Here is a 25081-nt window from a genome sequence, read left to right on the forward strand (position 1 = left end):
CTCGAAAGGAACTTTCCTTGTGCTTATAATTAGACAAATTACCTCTGTATCCACTGCTAGTACTGGGACGACCCGCATCGTAGTTTTGATTTTGCATTGAATTTGCTGGGCCCATATTTTGATAAAGTTTCTCAGCCCCCCCTACTTTTTGCATGTAACTATTAAGCGAGTTACTGTCAAATAAGTTAATTGAATTAGGGGGTACCCTTTCTAAAATAGCACTAATGTATTCATCAGAAATTTGTTTAAGAATCGAATCTCTACGTAACTGAATTAAATCCGCTCTTCTACCGCATACTATTTGTAATATGTCGTCACTTGTTTTCATAAAATTCGAATCTTTACAAAATAAATCTTCTACCTTCTCAAAAAGGGTTGTGGCCGTCAATACTGTTTCCTTTTCAGTTGACCAATTAATAAGGCATTGTAAAGTATTGCGTAATTCATCTTTCTGAACTAAAAGCGCGTGAGTGATTGCCGCAAAAGAACGTTCCATTAAGTCTAAACGAATGTGTTCACTAGTAGACGGTAAATAACGTTTTAGTTCGTCATTAACACTGAGTTCTACAAAGCCCGGAGAAGTAAGGTACTTTTTCTGTACTTCTGCAAACCTAATTGAACTCCATTCTTCCGACTGAAATCTTTGTAACTCTTCTAACCTTTTCAAATAACTTTCTTTTGATTTTGGAAAAATTGGATCTTTAACTACCGTCGCGTAATCCGAAATATTTAACTGAGCCTTTTCTACACAAACATTGGCGGGTAGTTGTAAATTGATTCCCTCGACCATATTATCGTTTGAAAAAGGTACGGCTTTCGAGGATGACTCATTAATATTACTAGCATTCACTTCTTTATGAGACTGCGTTATCAAACTCGTTAAGAACGCTACTTGTTGTGACAAAATTTCAAATTGCAACTGACTCACCGATCGCGCCCGCTTCCTTGGTCTTGGTTCAGATTGCCTACCTTCTGATTCATCAGACCTTTCTCGTTCCACGCTACTCGAACTTGATGATGTATCCGAAGCCTCACTGTCATTCCTTTGTCTCTTCTCAGCTCGTCGAACCACTACTTCTTCCTCGTTATTATTCATTGTAAAAGCAAGGGGATTCCTATTCTACTTTTACTTTTACAAATTTAACACAAAACTGTATTCGAAAGTATTAATCTACTTTATATTCAAAAAGTAGGTAGTATTAGGAAACACGTCTGAACACTTTGAAAAACGACGCTATAATGAAGAAATAAAACTATAAATGTGACCACCAAAACTCTCTGCGGACAAAGAGCGAAACTAATCTAGAGGGCGTTGGTGGCCGGAAGCAGGGGGGTAAACAACGCCGGAACACTTGAAAAACAGAGACTAAACTCAACATGGATTCCGGATATCGATGACGGAACAAATAATATGTATATTATTGATGTAAGTAGTGACATCTCTTGTCAATCCATAAAGTTGGCGTAGTTAACATTCTTTGTTTATTTTCAATAAAAATATAGCTCTTATTTAAGCACAAGCTTTATGGAATAGCAGCTCCGATTAAATATCCATATTAAAATGATTATTTTTTTCTATATTTCTTATGAAAATTCTTATATTTTCTTTTAAAAATGTGAAAATCAAAAGTATTAAATATTGCAGCAACATTAAATTTGCTCAGTTTTAACACAGCACATTAATTCTTATAGAAATAAACTAATATCATTTTTGTAAACTAAAAATGTAAAGTGCTTATTTTCTATAGTAGCAATGTTTGAAGTGATTTAATTTTAATTATCCACTATCCAGACATCCGAGCGGTTTAAAAAAAAGTCACTGTCATCTGTCAAGTTCTGTGACAGAACTTCTGTCATTCGAATGTTTTAAGATTTTGTAAATTGCTACTGTAATGACTATTAATTAGATTTGAATTGTTAAATAGAGAAAAGTGAATTACACATAAAAATACATTTTCTGATTAATGAATTTATATTAATTAATTCAGTTCAGGATTAAAAACAAGTATTTTCATCATGGATACCTCTAAATATATAATACCAAAATTACCCTCGACACAAAACATATTAGATGACATATGTGGTTCAGCAATTAGGCAAACGAGTGAGGAATTAAAAATCACAACTTACGAAGGTATATTGCATGATACCTATAGATGTTATATGAATTTTAATACCCTAAAGAAAGATTTAAAACATCAAAATGAATTGAATAACAAGCTAGAAGATTTAAATAAACAACTTTTGCAATGTATAGAAAAGATGAAAAAACAACAGTGATTTTCCATGTTAGATTTTATATAAAATAAAATAAAACATTTGTTCGTCAAAGATTATTTTATTATACTTCCAAGTTTGACCAAATCTTCTTCTGTGATCAATTTTAGGTGAAATAAAGCTACTAATGCAGCTCCTTGTTCAGCAAACTTTTTATTCTTCTCCCAAAATGTTGATGTGTATTTTTTGCCATTAAATGTAAGAACTGAGCAGAATAATTTTTCTACTTGATGTGTCTGGTAAAGAGGTAATTTAATTCCATTTTTTCCAGCCCAGGCATGTAATTGTGATTTTGGTAAATTCAGGTCATTAAAATTAGCTCTTACAAAACATACCTATAAAAATAAATATATATTTTAATAAATGCACTAAAACCCAAGTCATAATTGTGTGACTCAATTGCTGACCTTCATTTGAATAACATCTTCTAAGTTTATCTCTTCAATCTTGGCTTTTTTAGAAGGTGGCTCTAGTTCATCTGGATGAACTTGCCATCTTCCTTGAATGCCCATTTTTTGGTATAGACTCTGTTTTTCTTGGCAATATTTGTCTAAATCCCATATAGCACTAGAAAGATAAATATTGATTTATACATTAAATATTTAATCACAAAACTACACTCAGTTTTCAAATTTACCATATTTGCTCTAAGGTTTGACATTCTAAAAATTTTCTTCCCCTTGGTGTTTCTTGCAATTCTCTCAAAATATTTTGAATACAATATTTCGTGTTAGATGGGGAATTGTCATAATCGACAGAAAGTTTGAGGTAGTCAGTTATCACTGTATCCATTGGAAGCATTCCATCTTTTCTAAATATAGAACAATTCCATTCAGCTGCTCTAGCGAGCATTACACTTTTACATCCAGTTATTTCTTTAAACTTCAAAATATCATTATATTTTTCAATTTCCTTAGATCCACCGCTGTAATAAAAAATATGATTTATAAATAAAATTAATTCAAAGAAATCAAGTAATGTCTAAGATCTAGAATTTGTATTAATTGAATTAAAAATGTAATGGCTATATACAACTTTATTATTATACAAAGTATCATTAATATTGAGACATCTTGGACCCTTTGTTCCTGGAAACAGAATTTTTATTAAGAAAAACAATTGACAGTATAAGAACTCACTTTGCAATAACAGGTATGGATATCCTTTCTGCAATATAACGAATAATGTCAGTATGTACTGCATGCTGTGGTCTCTCATCACGAGTTCTACCATGTATAGCAATTGCTTTTATCCCTGTGCTTACTAACTTATTAACAACTTCATATGTCTTCTCTGGTGTTTCAAATATTCTGATTTTGCATGTAACTGGTATTGACAAATTATCTACCAATGTCTTTAATATACAGCATGCTTTGTCAAGATCTTGTAAGAGTGCTACACCCATTCCACCTTTGATTGAAAATTCTTTGGGGCAACCCATATTGATATCAATTGCAGCCACATCATTTTCTCTGTTTAACAACAAATTAAAAATGTATTATTAAATATATTTTTTTTTAAGTCTTAAGCAGATAAATGTTAAAATATAGATAACTAAGACATCCTTTCCTTTATATTATGTAAACATTACTGGTATTATAATATAATTTATTTCTAGCATACATTTGTAGAACAAGTTACTCTTATAGTACAAGACAAAAGAACTTAGCCCGCTATCATAGGTAGAACACTTATATTCATTTCATTTTTTTATTACTAATGATAATAATAAGATTAATTGACAAATATAATTTGATAAGATATTTTTTATTATATAATTATCAATTTTTTTTTCAATACTTACACAAGCTTGGCAACTTTCAAAGCTCTTTCAGCACTGCAAGTACCAAGTTGTAAAACTACTTTGTTTTTTTCTTCTGAACATGTGCGAAAAATTATTGTTCCATCAGTTTGATCGACAAAATCAGTTGTATTGAGAATATCTAAAACAATAATAATTCAAACAAATATTCACAAATTGCCGAAATTGATTATAGCTAAATACAAAGACAAATTATTGTACTTTTCGCAGTAATAATTTTATATAGGATAGAAACCATACCATTATACCTGCGTTTAGAACGTAAAAATTTCCAGTCAATTAATTCCTCTGAGTATACTATATCAGCACCATAACGAAGAGCTAGAAGTCTCATGGGCAGCGTCCCGATTCTCACCATCGGTGCAAGAATAACCTTATTTTCATAAGACAGCATATTTTTAATATTAAGAGATAAACAGTAATTATAAACTTTATAAACTCAACTTATACTGTCTATAATATTATATGTTGTGAAGGTGAATTTATACTTAAAGTTTATTAAATTTATGATATTAATTCATCAATATCCACACTATTTTTTTTATTTCTTAACATCAACCATTCCATCTGAATTAGGTACTGTACCGTATGACATTATCAAGATATATTTTTTGACATTGATGTTTACTCTGCCTCGCTTTGTGGGTAAGGTTAAGTTAAGATTTTTAATCGGTATAAATATAATGTTTTCTTTTAAAGCATCAATACAGTCGTAAAAACGATTACGTTAAACTTTAAAAAAACATATATAATTTTACTTATAATTTCTCAATTATATATTGGAAAATAATGATTGGAGTATAAATATACTCCAATCATTATTTTCTAAATATTTATTTTATTATACTATGAATTTTGATGGTAATTTATTCTTTACTAAAGCCGTTGCCTAGCCCAGGCTTGATAGCATTTCCGCTTTCGGCGTGATGTCATTTTACAGAAGCGACCATACCAACACTGACACTTGTCACCTTGAGAAAGAGTATTTGAGGAAGGATTGGCAGAAATAAGGCACCGGCGGATTTTTTAAGTTGGGACCAAACTGTAGAGGAAAAGAAACGAGGACTCAGGGTTTCATAAGAATGAATCCAACTAACTTTTTTTCTTTTTCAGATCTATTGTTTTAATTTAGTGTCGATTTTCTGATACTTAAACTTATTTACCTACTTAAAAATACCTCTAGTCTCGGTTCAGTTAATCGTTTGCATTCCTCATCCCACCAGGAGACGGAGAGGTAATGATTATTCGAGATGTGTTTTTGGAGAAATGTAGATCAGCTGCAGTTAAAATGCTATTGAGGATAAGATCATAGTAAAAAATTACATTTCTATAGTCTTGTAACACAAAGAGGGTGTCGACCGTGGCATCAACAAATTCAGTAGATGCAGACCAGTTAAGATATTTTATTTCATATTTTAAAAAATAATTTGGATTGTTATATGGAATGGATCGGGGATTTAGAGGATAGGAAAGTGTGAAACCCTAAAGAGCATGAGAGGACATTCCAGGATAATTTAGAAGCAAGGACTGGAGAGGTTAGGTGGAATGCAGGATAAGAGGATTTTGATAAAGGTCGAGATAATACTAAGAAGTATTTTAGTTACCGTTTCTATGAAGCTGGGGTTGTTATTGAAGGGTTTAAGAGTACCTATTTTGATTGAGGGCAGCCATTAGGAGAAGTAGAAGGACAATTGCTAATGGTGAATTGATGGGCTTGTTTATGCTTATTATTTATACCCTTTCCCAAGAGGTAATCTTGTGCAAAGAGTACTGATAACAGTCTTGCAATAAGACCTGTTAGGTGTAGGGTTTGGTTTACCTGGCACAATCGGAGATTAATTGGGAACTGGTAAATATCTCTTTTGCTATTTCTGCATAGGATCTTCGTACAGGAGGGTATCGAGGGGATGCTTTAATATGTATATGATATATTGTCCTGAGGCATGACATTTTTGATAGATTGATATAGTGAAAACTCAGGACAGTCTTTATTTGCCATAAAATAAATACCGAGCAATGCAAGCAAGTGGCGTTATCTTTACTTACATTACAAGACTCACCTGTGTAGGATTTCCAAATCCTTAAAACACCTAGGTTGTGATCGACATTGACATTTTAACGTGACCGTAACGGTAGCAATTAAGGCATTGGATTGTGGGATTTTGTATGTGTCAAAAGGAAGGAAGTATGGTAGGAAAGTACATTTGTGGGAAGCATTTGTAAATGTGATTACAACAGAATGGGTTGGAACTCATGTAGTAACACCTTCTTTACTACATAGGTTATATATTATACTACACTAGTGACCCGCCCCGGCTTCGCACGGGTGCAATGCTGATACTAAATATACTACAGAATGTCTTACAAAGTTTACAGATTTTTTGTCATTAAACTGCTATGTCCCTTCATTTTAAATCTGTAATATCTTCGAAAATATTCATTTAAGTTAATGTTGTAAAGGGCCATATTGATCTATATTAAATGCACAATGTATTTACGGTACTTGCTTGGATAAGGATTAATTCTGTTTTGCTTAAAATCGCTTCGAAAATTAGCCATTATTTCTCATAAAAAGTAAAGGATAAAAAATGGTTATTGTGGGTTATCCCTAAGAGATATACCAACTTGGACTTTTTTAAATATCATTAAGGTATACAATACGGTAATACATTATTTTGATCTATCTCATAGGATTCAGCCAGCGTTTGCAAATTAGGGGCAAAAATGTATTTATTTACGACTTCACTTTAGAAACCTCTAAAATAATCAGTGTTTCTCTGCTGTATTAAAAAACCGCATCAAGATACGTTGTGTAATTTTAAAGATCAAAGCATACACAGGGACAGACAGCGGTAAGCAACTTTGTTTTATATATGTAATGATTATAGTAGTAGTATTATACTACATTATAGTTTTTCTATTCAGTCGTCTGATTTTTAAGACTTCACCGAATCCCAATGTAGTTCCTGAAGCTGGATCAGAGACTTCTCAGGACACACGAACAATGAAAGGACCCTTGTTATCGTCAGAATAACTTTTAGTGCTTTCAGAGTAGGATGGATGGGTGGATATTGTTTGAAGAATCAAGGGATTTGCGGTAGGTGGATGTATTATAATTTTTTTATGTTAGAGTTGGAATTCATGAATTAATTTACCACCTTGAAGTTTATGAGAAACAGGCAAAGAGGATGGAGAGTGTCAGAAACTAATTTTATTGAACCTCCTGGATCAGGGGTTCAGGAGTAGGATTCACCTCCTTTATAAAATTTAAAAGGAATATTAAAATACTGTAAATACTCACAAGATGTAAAAATGTTAGTAACACCACTTAACCCAAATACCAACTAAAAGCAAGATTTATACAGTAACTATTTTTAATTCATATTTGCATATATTTAAGAACTTAATGTTATCAATTCTTAAGTCAATAAATATATAACTACAAACTTAATAAAATATATATTAAAAGCACCATTAACAATAATATATATCATGTCAACCTGTACTCTGTATAGTATAGTCTGTACTATTATTGTTCCGTGTTTCACTTGTCAAGTGTCAACAACTGTCATAACAATCACGATAACTAAAATTGTCTCTAAGCGAGAAAATAAGGCATTAAAGTAAACTAGTAATAATTATCTAAGATATTTTTTTTTCGTTTAAATTACATATACGAAAAAATGAAGCCAACTGTGGCCGCTGATGAAATGTTTCCCGAAGGTGTTGGACCCTACATGGACTTGGAAGAAGTATGACAATTATTACAATTTGGCATAGTAACTATTAAATAATGCAGCACTACTATTAAAAAATTTTGAGAAAAGTACATAATTATATGAAACAATATTATCAGTACTTGGTGGTAGGGCTTTGTGCAAACCCGTCTGGATAGATACCACCCTCACTCATAAAATATTCTACCGTCAAACAACAACACTCAGTATTGTTGTGTTCCAGTTTGAAGGGTGAGCGGGCCAGTGGCACATAAGGGACATAACATCTTAGTTCCCAAGGTTGGTGGCACATTGATGTAAGTATTATTTAATATTTCTTACAGCATCATTGTCTATGGGGGGTAGTGACCATTTACCATCAGTTGGCCCATATGCAAGCATATCCACCAACATATACCATAAAAAAGTACTTTTAAAATCCCTGTTTATTTGTTACTATTTGTAATTATATTATTAATATTTTTCAAATAATTACTTTGTAGGCAGGGGGCCCTTCTAACCTTCTTATGGATTTAGCTGCTAATGAAAAAGCAGTTCATGCTGATTTTTTTAATGGTAAGATTTTATTAAATTACCCTTATACTGAATGGTGAATATATAGATAGTATTAAACCACCACTTATAAGTTTGAATCTTTTTTACGACTTGGAAACATTGCATCTATAGTCTATTCCAACCACAACAAGACAAAGGCCAAATAAACAACATATGACATAGAATTGATGCATATCATGTGCCAGCTTGTATAATCTATGATGTTCATTATATATTTGTGAAAAAATTGCATTTTGAATGTCAACAATATTATAAATAACTGTTAGTAGTGCTCAATATAGCTGAGCTAATAGCATATGTGGTGGCTAGTAAATTTAAAGTTTATTTATCTATATTCCTACTTTGATTGGAATAGACTATAGTTATCTCATGTTAGCACATAATCTTTTTATACTTATTTTGATTAGGTTACCTTAGAACATAATTAACTGGTCATAAATTAAAGTTCTGGAATATTTTGAAATGTAAAATATAGTAAAATTAGTTGGATATTAATGTGTGTGATATAAAATATTTAATTACTTAACTGCAGATATTATTGTGTAAACAATATATATTTTTAATTATCCCATATTTGTTGCAGATTTTGAAGATTTGTTTGATGATGACGATCTGAAATAATTTTTATTTGTTTTCTAACTTAGTTTTATAAAAAATATATTATAATCAGACATTTATTTTTTATTATAAAATAATTCAATAACTTCCATACCAATTTAACAATCTCTTTGAACATTCAAACACAATATGTTTACATTCATTTATATACAAAACTAATAATGTATGACAACATACCTTAAGACTAGTTACTTGATGGCACACTTAGTGCTTAGCAACCAGATTCTGATCCCAAGATGACCTTGGCCTATTCTGCATTATAGGGTTGGCACACTACTTAAACACCTTTTACACACACACACACACACGCACAGACCTTTGCATCTACTACAGATAGCCAGATCTTACACAGAAGCACCTTAATAGAACAACTACTATAAGAAAATATTCTGTAACCATTTCTTTGTAAGAAAACAATAATTAAGTTATTAATTATTACTAAAACTATGATTAAATTTTCTCTGTAATTAAAAATTTCTAATTATTAGTTTTTTAATATTATTTAATATAAAATAAATTGAATTTAAAATGAGGTTTATAAGGGCTTTTGAGTAGATTGTCATTAAAAAATCCAAATATTTATTTAAATCTATTTTATTTTCGTCTTTTTAAACAATTCCAAATTTGAAATGTAAATTATAGATTTTTTTAAAACTGGACATCTTTTTTAATTTAATTTTGAGAAATTCTCTCATCTTGTGCAAGTTTTTAGGTTACACTTTTCATTGTGAGATCAAGTTTTAAACATAAAAAAGCTTTATTTTGCCGGAATACAAAATATGTTATGGTAGTAACATACATAAATCAAACACTAACAATAAACATATGTAGCAAATTAATATTGAATAAAAACTTTAGCATTAACACTTTGTTAGTGTCATCAGTAATGTTTATATTTTACACATAATTTTATATTTACATTAGACATTAAGCAAATATCTATAATACTTCATATAGATAATATAATATTAAATCAAAATTGCCAAGAAAACTATTTAAACGAAATGGCGAAATTATGTCATATAGCCATATATTTTCTTGAAGTCTATACATATTTGGGCAAAATTAATTAAACATAATTTTTGCAATAAATATAAAACAATGTTCACAGTCGAGATTCTTAAAGTTTCTTTATACAATCTGTAAAAATGGACCTTGGGTGTTTTGTTATTATTATATTTTTATATACTTATACATATAAAAATAATTTTTGAAAATGTTTTCATAATACACATTATAAAATCATATTAAACAATAAGTATTGTTTACGATTGCATAAAATTCATGAATACAAACATTTTAAATGTTTAATCAAATATTTATTATGATATGTACACATATATTTTTGCAATTTGTATTAATTATTAGTGTTTTCTGAAAGCATTACTGATGACATATAACGCTAACTTTATTTACAAAGTATTCATAGTCCTTACGAATTTTTACCAACAATTCATATTGCGATCAAAAAATAACGGCATACTCTGAAAAATTTGACCTCTAATATACAGTACAAATATTATAGTGATAGAAAATGCATACGGCGTGTTGCTAAACATCTACATCACTGCTGTCTTCACTATAATCGTTTCCTTCCACTTCCTGTTCATCTGCTTCAGCCTCGCCTTCTAGTGTGTCTTCTTCATCACCAACATCTTCAATATCTTCGTCATCAAGAATATCTGATAGAGTATTATTTACTCCTCTACCCATTTCTATAAAAAATATATTTTTACAGTAATACAAAATATGATAATAATTATACAATGTATTTTTATTTAAGTATGTTCTTCTTAACCACTCAGTGAACATACAACAATATTTTAATTACAGCTGTTCAGAGATTCTTATAAGAATATTATATATAATAATATAACTAAAAAAAACTGAACGAATCATGTTCTTTGACTTGTCTCCCAATTTGTCTATACTAATATTGTCTGTCTGTCTGTTGCTCTTTCATGGCCAAACTACTGAACTGGATTTGGTATAAAGGACGCATAAGCTCTGAGAACGTAGAATACTTTTTAATAGCTAACACCTAATGTCCACAACAAAACCCTAAAACGTCAGCGAAGCCGCAGGTAATAGCTAGTAGATTATAAATCAACTTCATAAAGTAAATAAGATCTATTAGGTAAAAATCAAGGCTAATTATATGATTATAAACAGCAAATTCATGACGAATCGAGTCACATCATCAAGGAAGAGCACCATAAAAGTGGTAATTACTTACACTTTGAGCATAAACAAAAAATAACGTAATATTCGTGTTCTTTAAATATCAATTAGTACCATAGGTTATGAGCAGTATGTTAAATAGTAGTCATTTTGTATATAATATGTGTAATAGTTAAGAATTTATTCCAGAATCTTTATATTAGATAATAACACAATAGAGGTATAGTCTCTGGCACTAAATGTGATTAACATTGTATTCTTTTAATTACATGCAATAATGTAAATCTGGCGCATCAAGCATCATTCCAAGGTATATTAGACAGCTACTAAGTTTTGGTAATTTATTTAACCACCAGCAACAGTTCAGCAGAGATAAGCTATGTGGTAGCTCTTTAATATGAATTAACAAATTCTTAAAAGGTAAAAAAAAACTAAAGATGTGGTAAGCCTCTCTGTTAAAAAGCCTATTGAGTTGATACAGTCAGAGTTTGAGCATTTCATTGTTGTATTTGTATATATATGTCCTAGTAAAACTAAGAAGTATTATTAAAATTATCTGATAATGTTATGTTATGTTATTATATTATGTGACGTATTTTAATATTAATTTATTAAATAACTGTAGCACAAGTATTAGATCCTTATTAAATACCATAAACTTTGAAAATTTATTACACATCTTAACTAATATTATGAATGCGAAACTAACTTTATCTGTCTATTGTTCTTTCACGGGCAAACCACTAAACCATATTTCGTATGAAGTAAGCTTGAACCCCAAGGAAAAACATAGGGCAATATTATATCAGGGCACATATCTAACGAAGAAGAACATACTTTCTCAGAAATAGTACATTGGTTTATTGGCAATAATTTAAAGACAACAGTCAAAATTATTACTATAAATGATAATGTTTAAAACCTGATGTACTACTAAATGGGGAAACGTTAGACCTTATTGATACTATAAAGTTTCTGGTGTCACTAAAGATACTAAGCTGCAATTCGACCTTCATATTGAGGTTTTTTTTAGAGGTGATTATATATAGATATTGTAATTTTTTAAGGTTTTTTTTATCGGTAGGCGGACGAGCAAATGGGCCAGCTCATGGTAAGTGGTCACCACCGCCCATAGAAAATGACATTGTAAGAAATATTAACCATTCCTTACATCACCAATGCGCCACCTTAGGAAGCAAGATGTTACGTCCCTTGTACCTGTAGTTACACTGGCTCACTCACCCTTCAAACCGTAACACAACAATACTGAGTACTGCTGTTTGGCGGTAGAATTTCTAATAAGTGGGTGGTACATACCCAGACGGGCTTGCACAAAGCCATACCACAAAGTATAGGTAGGTTAATAAAGCTATATACTACTATTGCTGGCTGTTTTATAAGATAGTATAAAACTAATGACTTTTCAGATTATAACACACTGGGAATTAAACGATCAACCATATTTCAAGATAATTTCTTGATTGTATTTACATTATAATCCTCTGTAGCATGTGTAGACTGTAGGCAACATACTGTTCAAAGCCCTTAAGTTTTAATAGAATTGATTTCCTAGCGTAATCACGCATTGTAACCCCTAGGCTACACTCCAAACTAAGGAACTAGTACCAAAAATTGTAACTTGTTTCAAATTGAGACAAGTTTCGCGAGTTTAGATCTCAAAAAGTGATTAAAAATAGATCTACTTGTCTTTTGTTGCTGTTTTTGAGAAATTATAAAGGTAAGGTGTTATTTTTTAATACTTTTTATGTTTTACTTAGTTTTTCTTGGCAGATTGTGTTGTTGCTCGTATTCTACATTAAGCTTCAAATACTTATTGCTGTTTTTATATATTTCAGAATATCCACACTGATAAAGTGTATAAACTCCATAATGATAAAGACATTAGTTTTGCGTTAAATAATGGTGCAGATGGAGAAGAGGCTAATATATATCAAGTTCGGTAAGTATATATAATTTTTAAATTTATGTTTCTCGATTAACTTATTTACATTTTAGAATCATCAAAACCATTTGATGCCGTACTAAAATTTGCACTTATAGATATACTGGCAATTAAGCGGCTTAGAATTTATATTTTTACGTTGTGTATTAGTTAGTAATGCATATTTGTTTCAACATTTTTTTTAATAAAAATTAAAGAATGTTTCAAAAGTATTTTTGATATAACATCCCTCCTGCATTTGTCTAGCAGTGGGGCAATTGCAGTTGCTGTTATGTACTTTCGAATATTAATTACTTTCACAATCAGACAACCATGAAAGAAGAGTCAGGTGCTGATGAGTCCGAAATACGGAGAGATGTGGACATCAATAGTAATATTTTCACTTTACAAGAGCTTCAAAAACAACGAGAGAAACATATAAATAAAAAAAAAAATTGAGGCGATTGCAAGCGGGTAACACACGTTTATTTCAAAAACCTGTTAAACAAAACCCATATGCAGCTTCTAATGTAAAAAATTCTTTTGCTAACTGTGATAATTTGACTAGAGTTTTCAAAACCGTCCTTAGCTCGTCAGGTCTTTTGAATGTTATTACGGAGTCAGTGGATTTTTCGTCAGATGACTGTCGTTGACCCTGATTATTTTCCACCATCAGAAATCACAAATGGACAGCTGATCGAATCATCAGATCATCTTGATTGTTTCCCTGAGATAGATACTGAGGCCAAGTTGGGAAACAGACAAGATCGAGAAAAGCTAATAGGTTAAAATAGATAAAAGGGAATAAAGCAGAAAAATAGAATGCTAGGGACCAAGCATTTAGGGTACAAAAATAATAATATCTTTAAATTGAATCCAAAGCTACAAATGTGGCTGTAGTGTCTTGGATATCTAAATACTAAATATATCATCCAAATAAATAAATGCTACTAGCAGCAACCATAAAAAACTTGCCCAACAAAGTTTTCACCCTAACTTGTTTATCTCACGGCCAAGATATGATTGTCAATATCCAAATCTAATGTCTATAGAAAAATCCGATGCGAAAAAGTTCTCTTTTTTAGAAGTAGACGATGAATTTTCTCTTTGGCCAGTGATTTTTTTGGTTTTTAAGGTATTTTTTATCAGATCACATTCCAGACCTAAGACGACGCCAACAACGCCAGGACAATCCAATGAAAGGAACACCACTGACGCAAAACCAGCGCCAGTTCCAACAAAACACCCGGCTCCTACAAAGAGCCGCACCCGACGAACCGGTCTGTACAATAGCGTCTCGCTGCGGCCGACCCAAAGGAAATCCCAAGCGGGACTTATCCTGACGGCCCCGACCGCAAGCGAGGCGTCTAGACTACGTTTTCCACCCACGACCGCAGGTCGCTCGCTGGACCTCCCCGAACGGGGTCTCATCCGGTGCGCTTGATCGGATCGTGGGAGTCTACGCGGTCACGGACCGGACTCGCCGAAACACAACCACAACCATACAGAACACCAACATCCAATCGGAACGCCGAATACAACCTCTTCTTCTCCGCTTCTTATCTACTTGCCACCTCACTCATCCGCAGTCTTCACCACCAGCGACGAAACATGATTTCATCGTGATACGCACAAAACACATTTGGCAGCAGCAAGATGTCTCCGAACCCTCCTTCTGTACCACGACATCTGTCGTGCGCAGACATTCCCAGAGCAGGTCGTTCGCTGGACCTCCCCTTATGGGGTCTCATCCGGTGCGCTTGATCGCTCTGAGAATGTACGGAGGACCAAGAGATGTCTGCTGCACACGCCACGAGGGTACTTCCAATGGAATTACCCGACCCCAACGATCCGTCCGTAGTAACGGACGGCGAACAGGACACCGCAGTAGATAGGGCACGGCCCTAGGAACTGCCATCACCATTCCCCAAGCCAGGGGGGTGCGTGAAATACCAACCTAAGGTATTTTTTGGAAAAAAAGCAAATAATATCGTTTTCCCTCGCATTTGTTTAATTTGGACCGAAAAGTATTGTTTTATTGTTTTTTTTTTTAAATGTTTTAAGTTGTTTTGTTAAAATTATAGCAAATTATCACCCCTATAACCTCCTAACGGGGATACGTTGAATTACCAATAACCCTGTTTATATCTTCAGTCTGTTATATTAGAGAATCCAAGGAAGAAAAAATTCATAATCTAATGCCACAAAGAACTACTGCATGCGTCCCTACCGTTGTGTTAAATGTGGACAGACCGATAAGACCTCAGATTGTAAAAAAACGAGACCGTACCACCCCAGCTTAATGTGTCCTGTCCTGTCCACACAGGAGATCGTCCAGTATACTCATACAAAGATTGTGAAGTTTACGAGATTCTGATCCGAAGAAGCAAACCAACCTGTGGCATTTTAACCTTTTAATATTGATAGTATCAATAATATATCAATATTATAAAAAAAACCAACAGATAATAACAAGTCAAACCAGAATAAAAGATTACGCTGAAACACTGCGTTGCGGTAATAACGAAGGCCAACAAAAGAAAATAGCGATTTTATCATAGTAATTCCTTCCCTAGAGCAAATCCTTTTAAAACAATGCGAAAAATTAGAGACAATCTTTCAATTTTTTAAAACTGTAGATGTTATCTTACACAACAACCCGTCGGAACAGGTCATGCGGTAACGGTACTAATTTTTAAAAAATCTATCAAACATCACGTAATGCCAGAGTATGCGACAGAACATATCCAGGCCACGATTTCAATTCAAGATCCAAATCATTTCATTCAGATTCATACACAGATCATAGCCAGATCACTACCCCAATCGAAGACCAAACCGGACATATAAATGTTTCTGCAGTATACTGTCCGCCAAAACAAAGTAAATAAGGCTATGTTTACTACTTCAAATCATTCGGTAATCGTTTTGTAATGGAAGGCGGCTTAAACGCTAAACATTTAAGTTGAGGTTCAAGACTTACGACTACCAGAGGAAGACAGTTGAGGATAAGCCCAAAAAGCCAATCATATTTGTACGGTTTCTACTGCAGAACGTACATGCTGGCGTGGTGACCCTAACGTCCCCGATTTGTTAGATTTCTTTGCCATAAAAGGACTTTTTAGACATTACGTGAACGAGAACCATGCTATGACAGTTCTTTGGATTACTTACCAGTTGTACTTAGTTCGCAAGTTATAAAAAATACAGATCCAGTGACATTATACAATAAGTTCACTGATTTGGAATCATTCAAAGTTTATTGATGAAAAGATTGATTTGAAAACTACTTTGAAATCACCTCATGATATTGATAATACCACAAATTTTCACAAAGCGGGAAAACCACCTAACGAAGTAACATCTTCCAGGCCAGTCAGCCTGTTGCCCATTCTGTCTAAAATCTTTGAGGAATGACTATTGCTAAGAATCTACGCTTGTCTAGAATAAAAAAGCAATACCTGATCATCAGTTCGGGTTCAGACAACATCCCACTATTGAACAGGTCCATATAGTCTATGATATAATAAGGAAGACGTTAGAAGAAAAGGAATACTGTGCCTCTGTTTTTCTAGATGTCCAGCAGGCTTTTGCTCGTGTCTGGCATAATGGTATTTATAAAATAATAAACTATTTACCCCATAGTTCCTATCTGATACTAAATAAAATGATACCGCAGGGCTGTGGCAAGCTCATTACTGTATGTAATCAACACGATTGACCTACCAGAAATAGAGGGTATTATGACTGCGACATTTGCTGATGATACTCAACTTTAAGCAAGCCAAAACTTAGTGCCTACATGGCTAGATAAATGGAGGATTAAATCTAGTACCTATAAGTCAGTACAAGTTACTTTCACACTAAGAAAAGGCAACATTCCACAAGTTTTTTCTAAAAAACACTGTTCTGCCATTTACAGAGTGCGAGAGATACTAGTTATATTTAGATTGTCGTATGTAAGCAAAGTAATATTTTGTTTACATTTAACGCAAGAAATGATAAAGACTATTTTTAATTAATTCTGTATCATATAATGGCGGGAAAAAAGGGAGACTCAGAGAGAAACCAAAGGAAGTGAATTTCTGTCGCAGATCGAGCACAAAGCGATAATTTGAGCCTATACTTCAAACTGTGATTTGGTCTGAAGTATTGCGTATACTTGCTTACTTATACTTGCAACAATTTAAAAAATTACGTTCCTAGTGATAGTCAGCAGCTTTATAATAACTTACCTCACATTAAAGTTTATTAAGTATTTAAATTCATAAATAAGATTATTGATCTCTCTGTTGAAGATGATGTTTAGAAATGGCTATAATTTATTTTAGATAATGTTTTGACTAGCTATTGAATTACCTTATCAATTAAGTTGTTTTATTCGCCCTCCAATTCCGCGCACAAAAATGGTCGAATAATATATGTCGTAAAATAGTGTAAGTATATTTTCTGGATTAATATTGATTGGATTGAACTAAATATTGATAACAAAAGTAAAACACTGTATATTTCTAAATAGTTAAAAGTTCATACAGGAATTCGGTAAGAAGAGGAGATATTTAATTGTTTTGTTCTCCTGTATTGTCCTGTGGTGTTGTCTGTTGCTATGAGCTCCTCACGAACTATGCGTACAAGATAACCATTTAAGAACAAACTCTAAATATGCTGTGCAAACAAATGTTTGCTAGTGTTTACATTAGTGACTTCTAGAGCAAAGCTAAAAGCTATAGAAGATAAGCAAATTGAATTTGTCTTTTCCATTGGAAGATTGTTTGTTAGTTACCTCTTCGGCGTACAGACCAATTGGACTATTAAATGAATGAGACGGATAAAGAAGATATTTACTGACCGTCTCATTCTAAACTTCGACAAACTATTTTAGAGGCTCAGTTGACTGGTCCAGTGTTGAGTAGGCTAAGACATTTCACGAACTCTGGCTATTAAATGGGAAAGAGACCTGGAGTCCCCTACAGCAAGCCTGGCGACAGTGGAGACAATTTACCCTCACTTGTATCACTAACTAAAACGGAATAACGATACATCTATATACAGCCTGAAAAGGTTGCGTAGCAGACACGGTTCCACTCTAACATCCTGCGCAACGGTACAGAATAGCGGGAGAAGTCTTCCTAATGGTACTTATGAGTGTGGTACGGCCATAATGGGATGTGCCGCATGTTGGAATTAGCCCTCTGGAAGAGATCTCTCGTTGCTGAGCATGGTAAATACAAAGTCAAGCGAGGGGTGCTAGAGGGTAGCTAGTGCAGGGAATGCCTCCTTCGGCGAAATAAAAATCGCTGAAGGAAGTTGATCCTTTAGCGATTTTGAAACAGTAGCCGACTTGCTGAAGCAGCAGCCGACCTGCTCTGCCGATATGCGCAAAAAATGTGATTACCCCGATACAATTTTCAGACGGGTCGTCACGGTAGTATACGCAAGCTGTCTAGTTGATTGTGTAAATTTATATACTACATATATTTTTCAATGGTAAAAGGACAGGTTTTTGACACGATCCTATGCAAGCACTATGGGAGGGTTGTAGACGAACTTCTTCAGTTCTTTGATAAAAAATAGAATCTAGCATGTAAATTCAGACTCATCACAAGCCAATTAACCAGTGAGCTATTAAAACTATCTATAATTCTAACCATAATATCTAAACACGAGTGTGATAGCACTAGAGATCAGTCATTTATAAATATTTTCTTTACTGACATTAGTTACAAGTTATATTTATTAATAAGAAAAAAGTATACTTACGTTCCACATAACTTTCTAATGACTTTGGTACCATACTTTTAACTTTCTCAATATCTTCTTCTGTACATTCACCTTTGTCTAATCCTGAAATATTAATGTGATTTTTATTGTAGATATAGTTATTAATTTATATTTTTTATTAGAAAAAAAACTAACCAAATAAGAGCCCCATTCTTTTTAATATATCAATATCATCATGTATTTGAAACCTTTTGTTAAAGTTAAACATATATTCTGTCCTGAAAAATGAAGGAAGAAAAATATTTAATGACCAACATTTCTCCACAAGAATTGTTAATTTGAGATTTATGGAGTGTCCAGTTATTTTAACATATTAATATTGTCTTTTGACTCAATTTCAAAGAACAATAAAATTATATACTTAAAATAAAAGTAACTTCTAAATTGTTTATTAATGTCATATAAGATTATACTTTTGTTTTTAAATCAATAAAATTATATCAAAAATACTCACTTATCATTAGAAATACTACAGTCAATTAATGCTTTGTCACTTGTATTTACAACTATAAATGGTAAATGTATGGCTGATGATGGAGAAGGTTTTATACCCTTGTTCTCTGCATCTTTATTCCTTTCTATTAAACTTTTAAATGAGATATGCTGTAAGGTAAAATATTTAAATTACATTAATTCTATTATGGATGTATATACTCATATTATATTTTTTATAATCCCATAACGAACCATAATTTTAATATACCAGTTTTCTAAGTAAAATGTAAATATTTGTGTAAAATGTAAAAATAAAAATGTTTTAAACCTAATTACATGTACACTTTTTTGTATATTTAACAGTCGACAGGTTCACAGAAGAAGAGACTTCTAAAATAATGTCATATGCAAAATATGCATTCTCTAAATTTTGCCACCCATGCTCTAAGGAAAATCCATCCCTGGTCACAGCTCTATTTGGAACATTTAATAGAGACATAATAGGAACATTTGTACTATGTACTACCGAATAAGTGCCCAGGACAGTATTAAATTTGTTAATATACATTGCATTGTAACAAAGAACATAAAGTATTTTCTTTGAGCCAAATATGAATTAATATAAACTTTTAATTTAGGTTAGCTACCAGTATAATTACCAGGTACTTTTACGACCTATACTTTCGAAACAGTAGAAAGTTTACTATGGCGCATTCAGGTAATTTTTGAAATTTCGCATACGAAGTTTCAACTGCGAAGCCGGTCAAAAACAAATTACGTACAAAATTGTGCACTGGACAACTTAAAGAGCCGCAAAGTAGGTGAACTCATATTATCAAGCTTTTAAATATAGCTCTACAATATTAACATTACATTATTTCTTCACCTGTAGTATCAGTTCTTGTAGTTGTTGCGTTTTCTTCTGTATCTGTTCAAGTTTTGATTGCTTTTCTTTTTCTAATGCCGTACATTCCTGTACTGAATTAGTTGGAAGCCCAAGCCATCTGATTTCCTTTTTTTCTTTTGATATAATATTCATAGCCATTAGCACATTTAAAGCATCATATACTCTTCTCCTTATGTTCTTTTGATCATATTGCTGCAAAGGTTAGTTTCTCTGAGTTACATTTTAACTTAGCATTGCTTCCTATTGATTGACTTGATTAACTGTTATAAAAACGAAGAATTTACAAAACAAAGGTTTTGATTGAAAAATGTGAAAAGATAAAGGTATTTTAATTTTAGTCAAGTGCTAGTTCTGTTTAGGTAATTTTTTTCATGTATGGTATTTAGCTGTAAAACATATCTCTGTACCTATCGTAATAAAACAGGAGATATTATCAATCCCATACATATTGTATTTAAACTTGAACACTTGTTAATAGTCTTTTAGGAAAGTGTTATACTCTCATACAAAAAAAATACATACTTGGCTGTCAGCAGAACCATGCATTCCAGCTGCAAATTCTAGTACTAATTCATCTGCTACTTCATTGTATGATGTGAACCCTTTATTTCTCACTTTTTCACAGACTTTCATTGAAAAATGCCTTAAACCTTTACCAACTTTGTCTGCATGTTTACGCCTCTTTGTAGTGCTGAAAGAAATCAAACATTCATAAGTTTGGTAAGAAGCAATGTATCTATTCTTTGAAAAGCTGTTAGATATTATTATATTTTACAAACTATATACATCCTAGAAAATAGTTATCAAATGCTAAATATCTTGTTGGGATAGTTACCTTACAATTATCTATATATAATATGAAGATTTAACTTCAAACCACAATTTAACATCCCCATTTAAAGGTATAATATGCCTTTAATAAATTGTTATCATTAAGACTTTAAATATTTACAGATAAATCCTTCTACCTTTTATAATAAGCCATGTTTATTACATTACCATTATTGTTTAAACTTACCACCAAAACATATGTGGATTAAGTATGTTAATTAATGAATTTATAATAATCTTAATATCTTAATATTATTACATACAAACAAAAATACTCAGAATAACACATAGCACTTACTATTCTGCAGGAGGGTCATTGTCAGAGTCATGTCTTCTTCTTGAAGCATGTGACATAGTTGTGGGTAAGCAAGTTTTATTTTCTGCAGGATCTGTGAGATCAGGTACAATTCCTTTGCTATCTACAAGGTTATCTACAGGTTCTGATTTGGCCAAAATAGGCACTAATTCTGGTATAGGCTCGATTACCTTAAGTTCAGTCAATTGGTTTTGATTGTTAACCTACAAAAATAATATGATGTGAAAACCATAAATATCTAAGATATAATACGAAATACATTGAAAATACTTACAATATCAGGTGATGGAGATTTTGGCTCTGTTTTAGGTGTGATCTTTTGTAAACGAGCCAAAGTGTCAACAGGTACTTGAACTAATTCTGAAATTATATACTCAATATCAAATTAAAACATTAATATGGGAAAATTTTCTATGTAAATTAAGAAAGGCAATAAGTATATATTTCAACTCCATATAAATTGACTTACTTGAAGCACACTTAATCCCTGTTAATTTGATAGGTTGATATACTGGAGTCTGAAAAGAATCATCATAATCATAGCAATAGCATAAGCTTATATACTGGATTGTGTATTAAGTAATTTAACAGAACATTTGTAAAATATTTTTTTAGGAAAATAGATTGTGAAGAAAAAATAAAGAACATTTAGATCTTACTCATGATAAGAGAATTGTTAAGAACTTTAATGTAATAAGCTTAGTTCTGGTCATTTATAGCACATACTACATTTTAACAATTGTAAACTATATTTTACCACTGCTAAGTTTGTGTACTGTACAATTAATCATGACAAAAATGAATAAGTTTCGAAAATGGTTTTCATACTTGATTATTTCCCTCGTTCGTAGCAGATACTTTAAACACTTTTACAGGATTTTGTTTGATTTTGATTTGAGCAATAGGTTGAGTGTTCGTATTTTGTACTACTTTAACCATTTGAGGCTGCCCTAAAACACAGAGTTTCCAGTGATATACATTGATTTGTTGAATACATTTAAACAACCATAAGCTTGTTAAATATGCTAAATTAGAAACAATAATGGAAGAAAAGGGGTTTTTGAACAGAAAACCCGAAATGTTGGGACGCCAAAATCTATGACATGGTATTTATCGAGCAAATCTATTATACATTAACATAATGAGCCTAACAGTAAATATCAAAATAAAAAAAAAAACTAAATCGACGATATCAGCGTCGCTACTTACTAACCATTGGCGTCATGTATTAGGAAATTTACTATACTAGTATTCTGGGACATTGTCGTAGTCCTTCTTCAAATAGGGCATCCATTTACAAATCTCGCTAGGGCAACTAAGAAATACACAAATGAAAATAAACTATCTCAGTCTTAAATAGCATGGTCAAAATGGCGACAATATTTAGGATAAGTTTGAAGGTCAGAAATCGTAATAGTCAACGTTCTATAAAATGAACCACCTAAAGTCATCTAGCTTCTGCCAGTATCTCACTTTATAAATTCACTTTAATATTGGGATAAGTTTAAACTACAAGATACAAAACAAGCACGCAAAGAAAACATTGACAATTTAGCGCCGGCCTCACAATTTACCAGCTGATTGGATGACGCTGTTCACGTGTACTCAAAACCAGAAACCCCCGCCGGATTTATTTCCGGAAAAGGCGCGAAACGGACAGTGACATTGGCCGACGGATAAAATTAATCTTACAGCACAGATCATAATTATATTTTTTAAGTTGTCTATAGTATCACGTTTGTGAAATAATTAAACTAAGTTGTATGTAGGAAGATAAAAAAAGTAATATCATAGAATAATCTATTAAAATAGTATTCATCAATAAATAATATACATAAAATGTCACAAAAAATATGTAAAAAAATCATTTTTAATGTCTACCATCTGCCTTCGCACTTTCCTGTAATCAGTGAAAGTGTTTTTTGAAAAGGAACGGAAGTGTGTAACGGGAAGCTAGGAAAGCGAGCTATTTGATTTACACAATGAGCGCGCTCGGTGATAGATTTACCCTTTAGATGGTACCACCAACCCATTTGCAGAGAGTGTTTTTAGTGTGTGAATGTTAATGTTGCTTATATATTGATTATATTGTACTAAGGTTATATATTATAAGGAGAATTAGTGTGACTTTCCGAACGTCATGCGTCAAGCTGTCAGATGTCTTTGAAAGGCATTCACTTTTTGGCGGGAAGCAGCGCGTTATACGGTCAGGCGTATCATTGTAAACTGTTTATGTAATAATATTAGCAAACCAGAAATTGATTAAAGTATTTTGTTATTAACTAATTATTATTTTAAATTCATGTAATAAATTTATTAAAAGTAAATTTGTTTTGTTAATATCAGAAGTGGGATTTCCAACTCACTTTTTCTTTTGTTGATTTCTGGTTAATTTTCTATTTATTCTTAATAACTTAATTTTTTTTTTCTTGTTAAACGTAATTTGCGTTTTGTTTTGTGATTAATTGAAATTGTGACTATGGGAAAGCGCAAGTGTAGCCGTTCTAGGGATTATAACGTTTCGAAGCGTCGTCATCGTTCCCGAAGTCGTTCTACCCACAGTTCGCGATCTAGAAGTACTTCTAAAAACTCAGAATTACGTGAGTCATTGAATACAATTATCACTCGTCTTAATGCATTAGAAGATAGATCCTCGGTACCTGTATCATCTAATTTTAATAGTGAAAATAATAATAATATGACTAGTGATACTGCTACGAAGATTGTTGAGGCTATCCATCATTTAAAAAATAGTTCTCGCGACTATTACGTGTCTAATTTTGATCCTAATGTTCATAATATTGATTCTTGGTTTGGTGAGGTAGATCGCGCACAAAGTATTAATAAATGGAGTGATATAGAATGTTTGTCACGCGTAGGACACTGTCTAAAGGGAGTCGCAAAGTCTTGGTTAGACGATTGGGTCACCACGGATCGTTCATGGAGTAATTTTAAAAATGATTTTAAATCCTTATGTGCTAAAAATGTTGATGTGGCTAATATTTTGTATGACGTCATGAGTACAAATTCTGACGATTATCCTACATATTCCGAATATGCTCGTCGTTCGTTACTGCGTTTGCGTATGGTAAAAGGTTTAAGTGAGGAACTAATTAGCGCAATTGTTATACGGGGAATTAATGAACCACATGTAAAAGCCTCAGCTACTAATGGAAAACTTATGCCCAGTGATTTAGTTAATTACTTGTCTACCTTCGTTAAGCCAGTATTAGTTAAAAATGAAAATTCCTTGTCATATAATTCTGGAACACGCAAACACATAATAAAATCACATACGACTAAGCGTGCACCACTTTTTACGACATATAAGTGTTTTTCTTGTGGTCAAACGGGCCACAAACAAGCCGTTTGTCCGACGAATAAAAAGTTAACAATAAACAATAACGATGTAAAACCGAATACAAAAATAACTTGTGCGTATTGTAAAAAACTCGGTCATCATATTAGTGTTTGTTTTGCTAAGCAACGATCCGATCAGAGAAAAAGTCACGTTAATTTTTGTTCTTTGCCTAAATTAAATAATTCTAGAGATGTAATGGTTGGAGTGGTTCAAGGGATACCTATTGATATCCTCATAGACAGCGGTGCTTTAGACGTGTCCCTTATTTCGTCATCCGTGGTTAGTCATTTAGCATGCGCTATGAAACCGATTTATCGT

The 25081-nt window shown here is 32.3% G+C and overlaps 2 protein-coding genes across 10 annotated transcripts; both read right to left on the bottom strand.

The window, feature by feature from the left end:
• Positions 1-2324: 2324 nt before the first annotated feature.
• On the bottom strand, positions 2325-4966 carry LOC125077027 (tRNA-dihydrouridine(20) synthase [NAD(P)+]-like). Of its 2 annotated transcripts, XM_047688806.1 has the most exons (7): positions 4947-4966; positions 4340-4472; positions 4082-4220; positions 3417-3749; positions 2915-3202; positions 2685-2844; positions 2325-2612 (listed from the first exon to the last, which is right to left on the bottom strand). In XM_047688806.1, the coding sequence occupies exons 2-7, from the start codon at positions 4455-4457 to the stop codon at positions 2334-2336; spliced, it is 1317 nt and encodes a 438-aa protein (XP_047544762.1). In that variant the 5' UTR covers positions 4458-4472; positions 4947-4966; the 3' UTR covers positions 2325-2333. The 2 variants fall into 2 exon arrangements, with proteins under 2 accessions (XP_047544762.1, XP_047544761.1); XM_047688805.1 differs by lacking the exon at positions 4947-4966 and having other exon boundaries at positions 4340-4671.
• Positions 4967-9604: 4638 nt separating this feature from the next.
• Positions 9605-23055, bottom strand: LOC125077243 (transcription factor Dp-1). 8 transcript variants are annotated; one of them, XM_047689125.1, is made up of 12 exons: positions 22844-23055; positions 22616-22717; positions 22231-22352; positions 21872-21920; positions 21677-21762; positions 21385-21605; positions 20778-20946; positions 20235-20447; positions 19368-19516; positions 19049-19131; positions 18893-18976; positions 9605-10724 (listed from the first exon to the last, which is right to left on the bottom strand). In XM_047689125.1, the coding sequence occupies exons 2-12, from the start codon at positions 22662-22664 to the stop codon at positions 10561-10563; spliced, it is 1389 nt and encodes a 462-aa protein (XP_047545081.1). In that variant the 5' UTR covers positions 22665-22717; positions 22844-23055; the 3' UTR covers positions 9605-10560. The 8 variants fall into 8 exon arrangements, with proteins under 8 accessions (XP_047545081.1, XP_047545085.1, XP_047545082.1 ...); XM_047689129.1 differs by having other exon boundaries at positions 22612-22717; XM_047689126.1 differs by having other exon boundaries at positions 22977-23032.
• Positions 23056-25081: the final 2026 nt, after the last annotated feature.

Source organism: Vanessa atalanta, chromosome 3 (assembly GCF_905147765.1).
Source record: "Vanessa atalanta chromosome 3, ilVanAtal1.2, whole genome shotgun sequence".
Taxonomy (NCBI): domain Eukaryota; kingdom Metazoa; phylum Arthropoda; class Insecta; order Lepidoptera; family Nymphalidae; genus Vanessa; species Vanessa atalanta.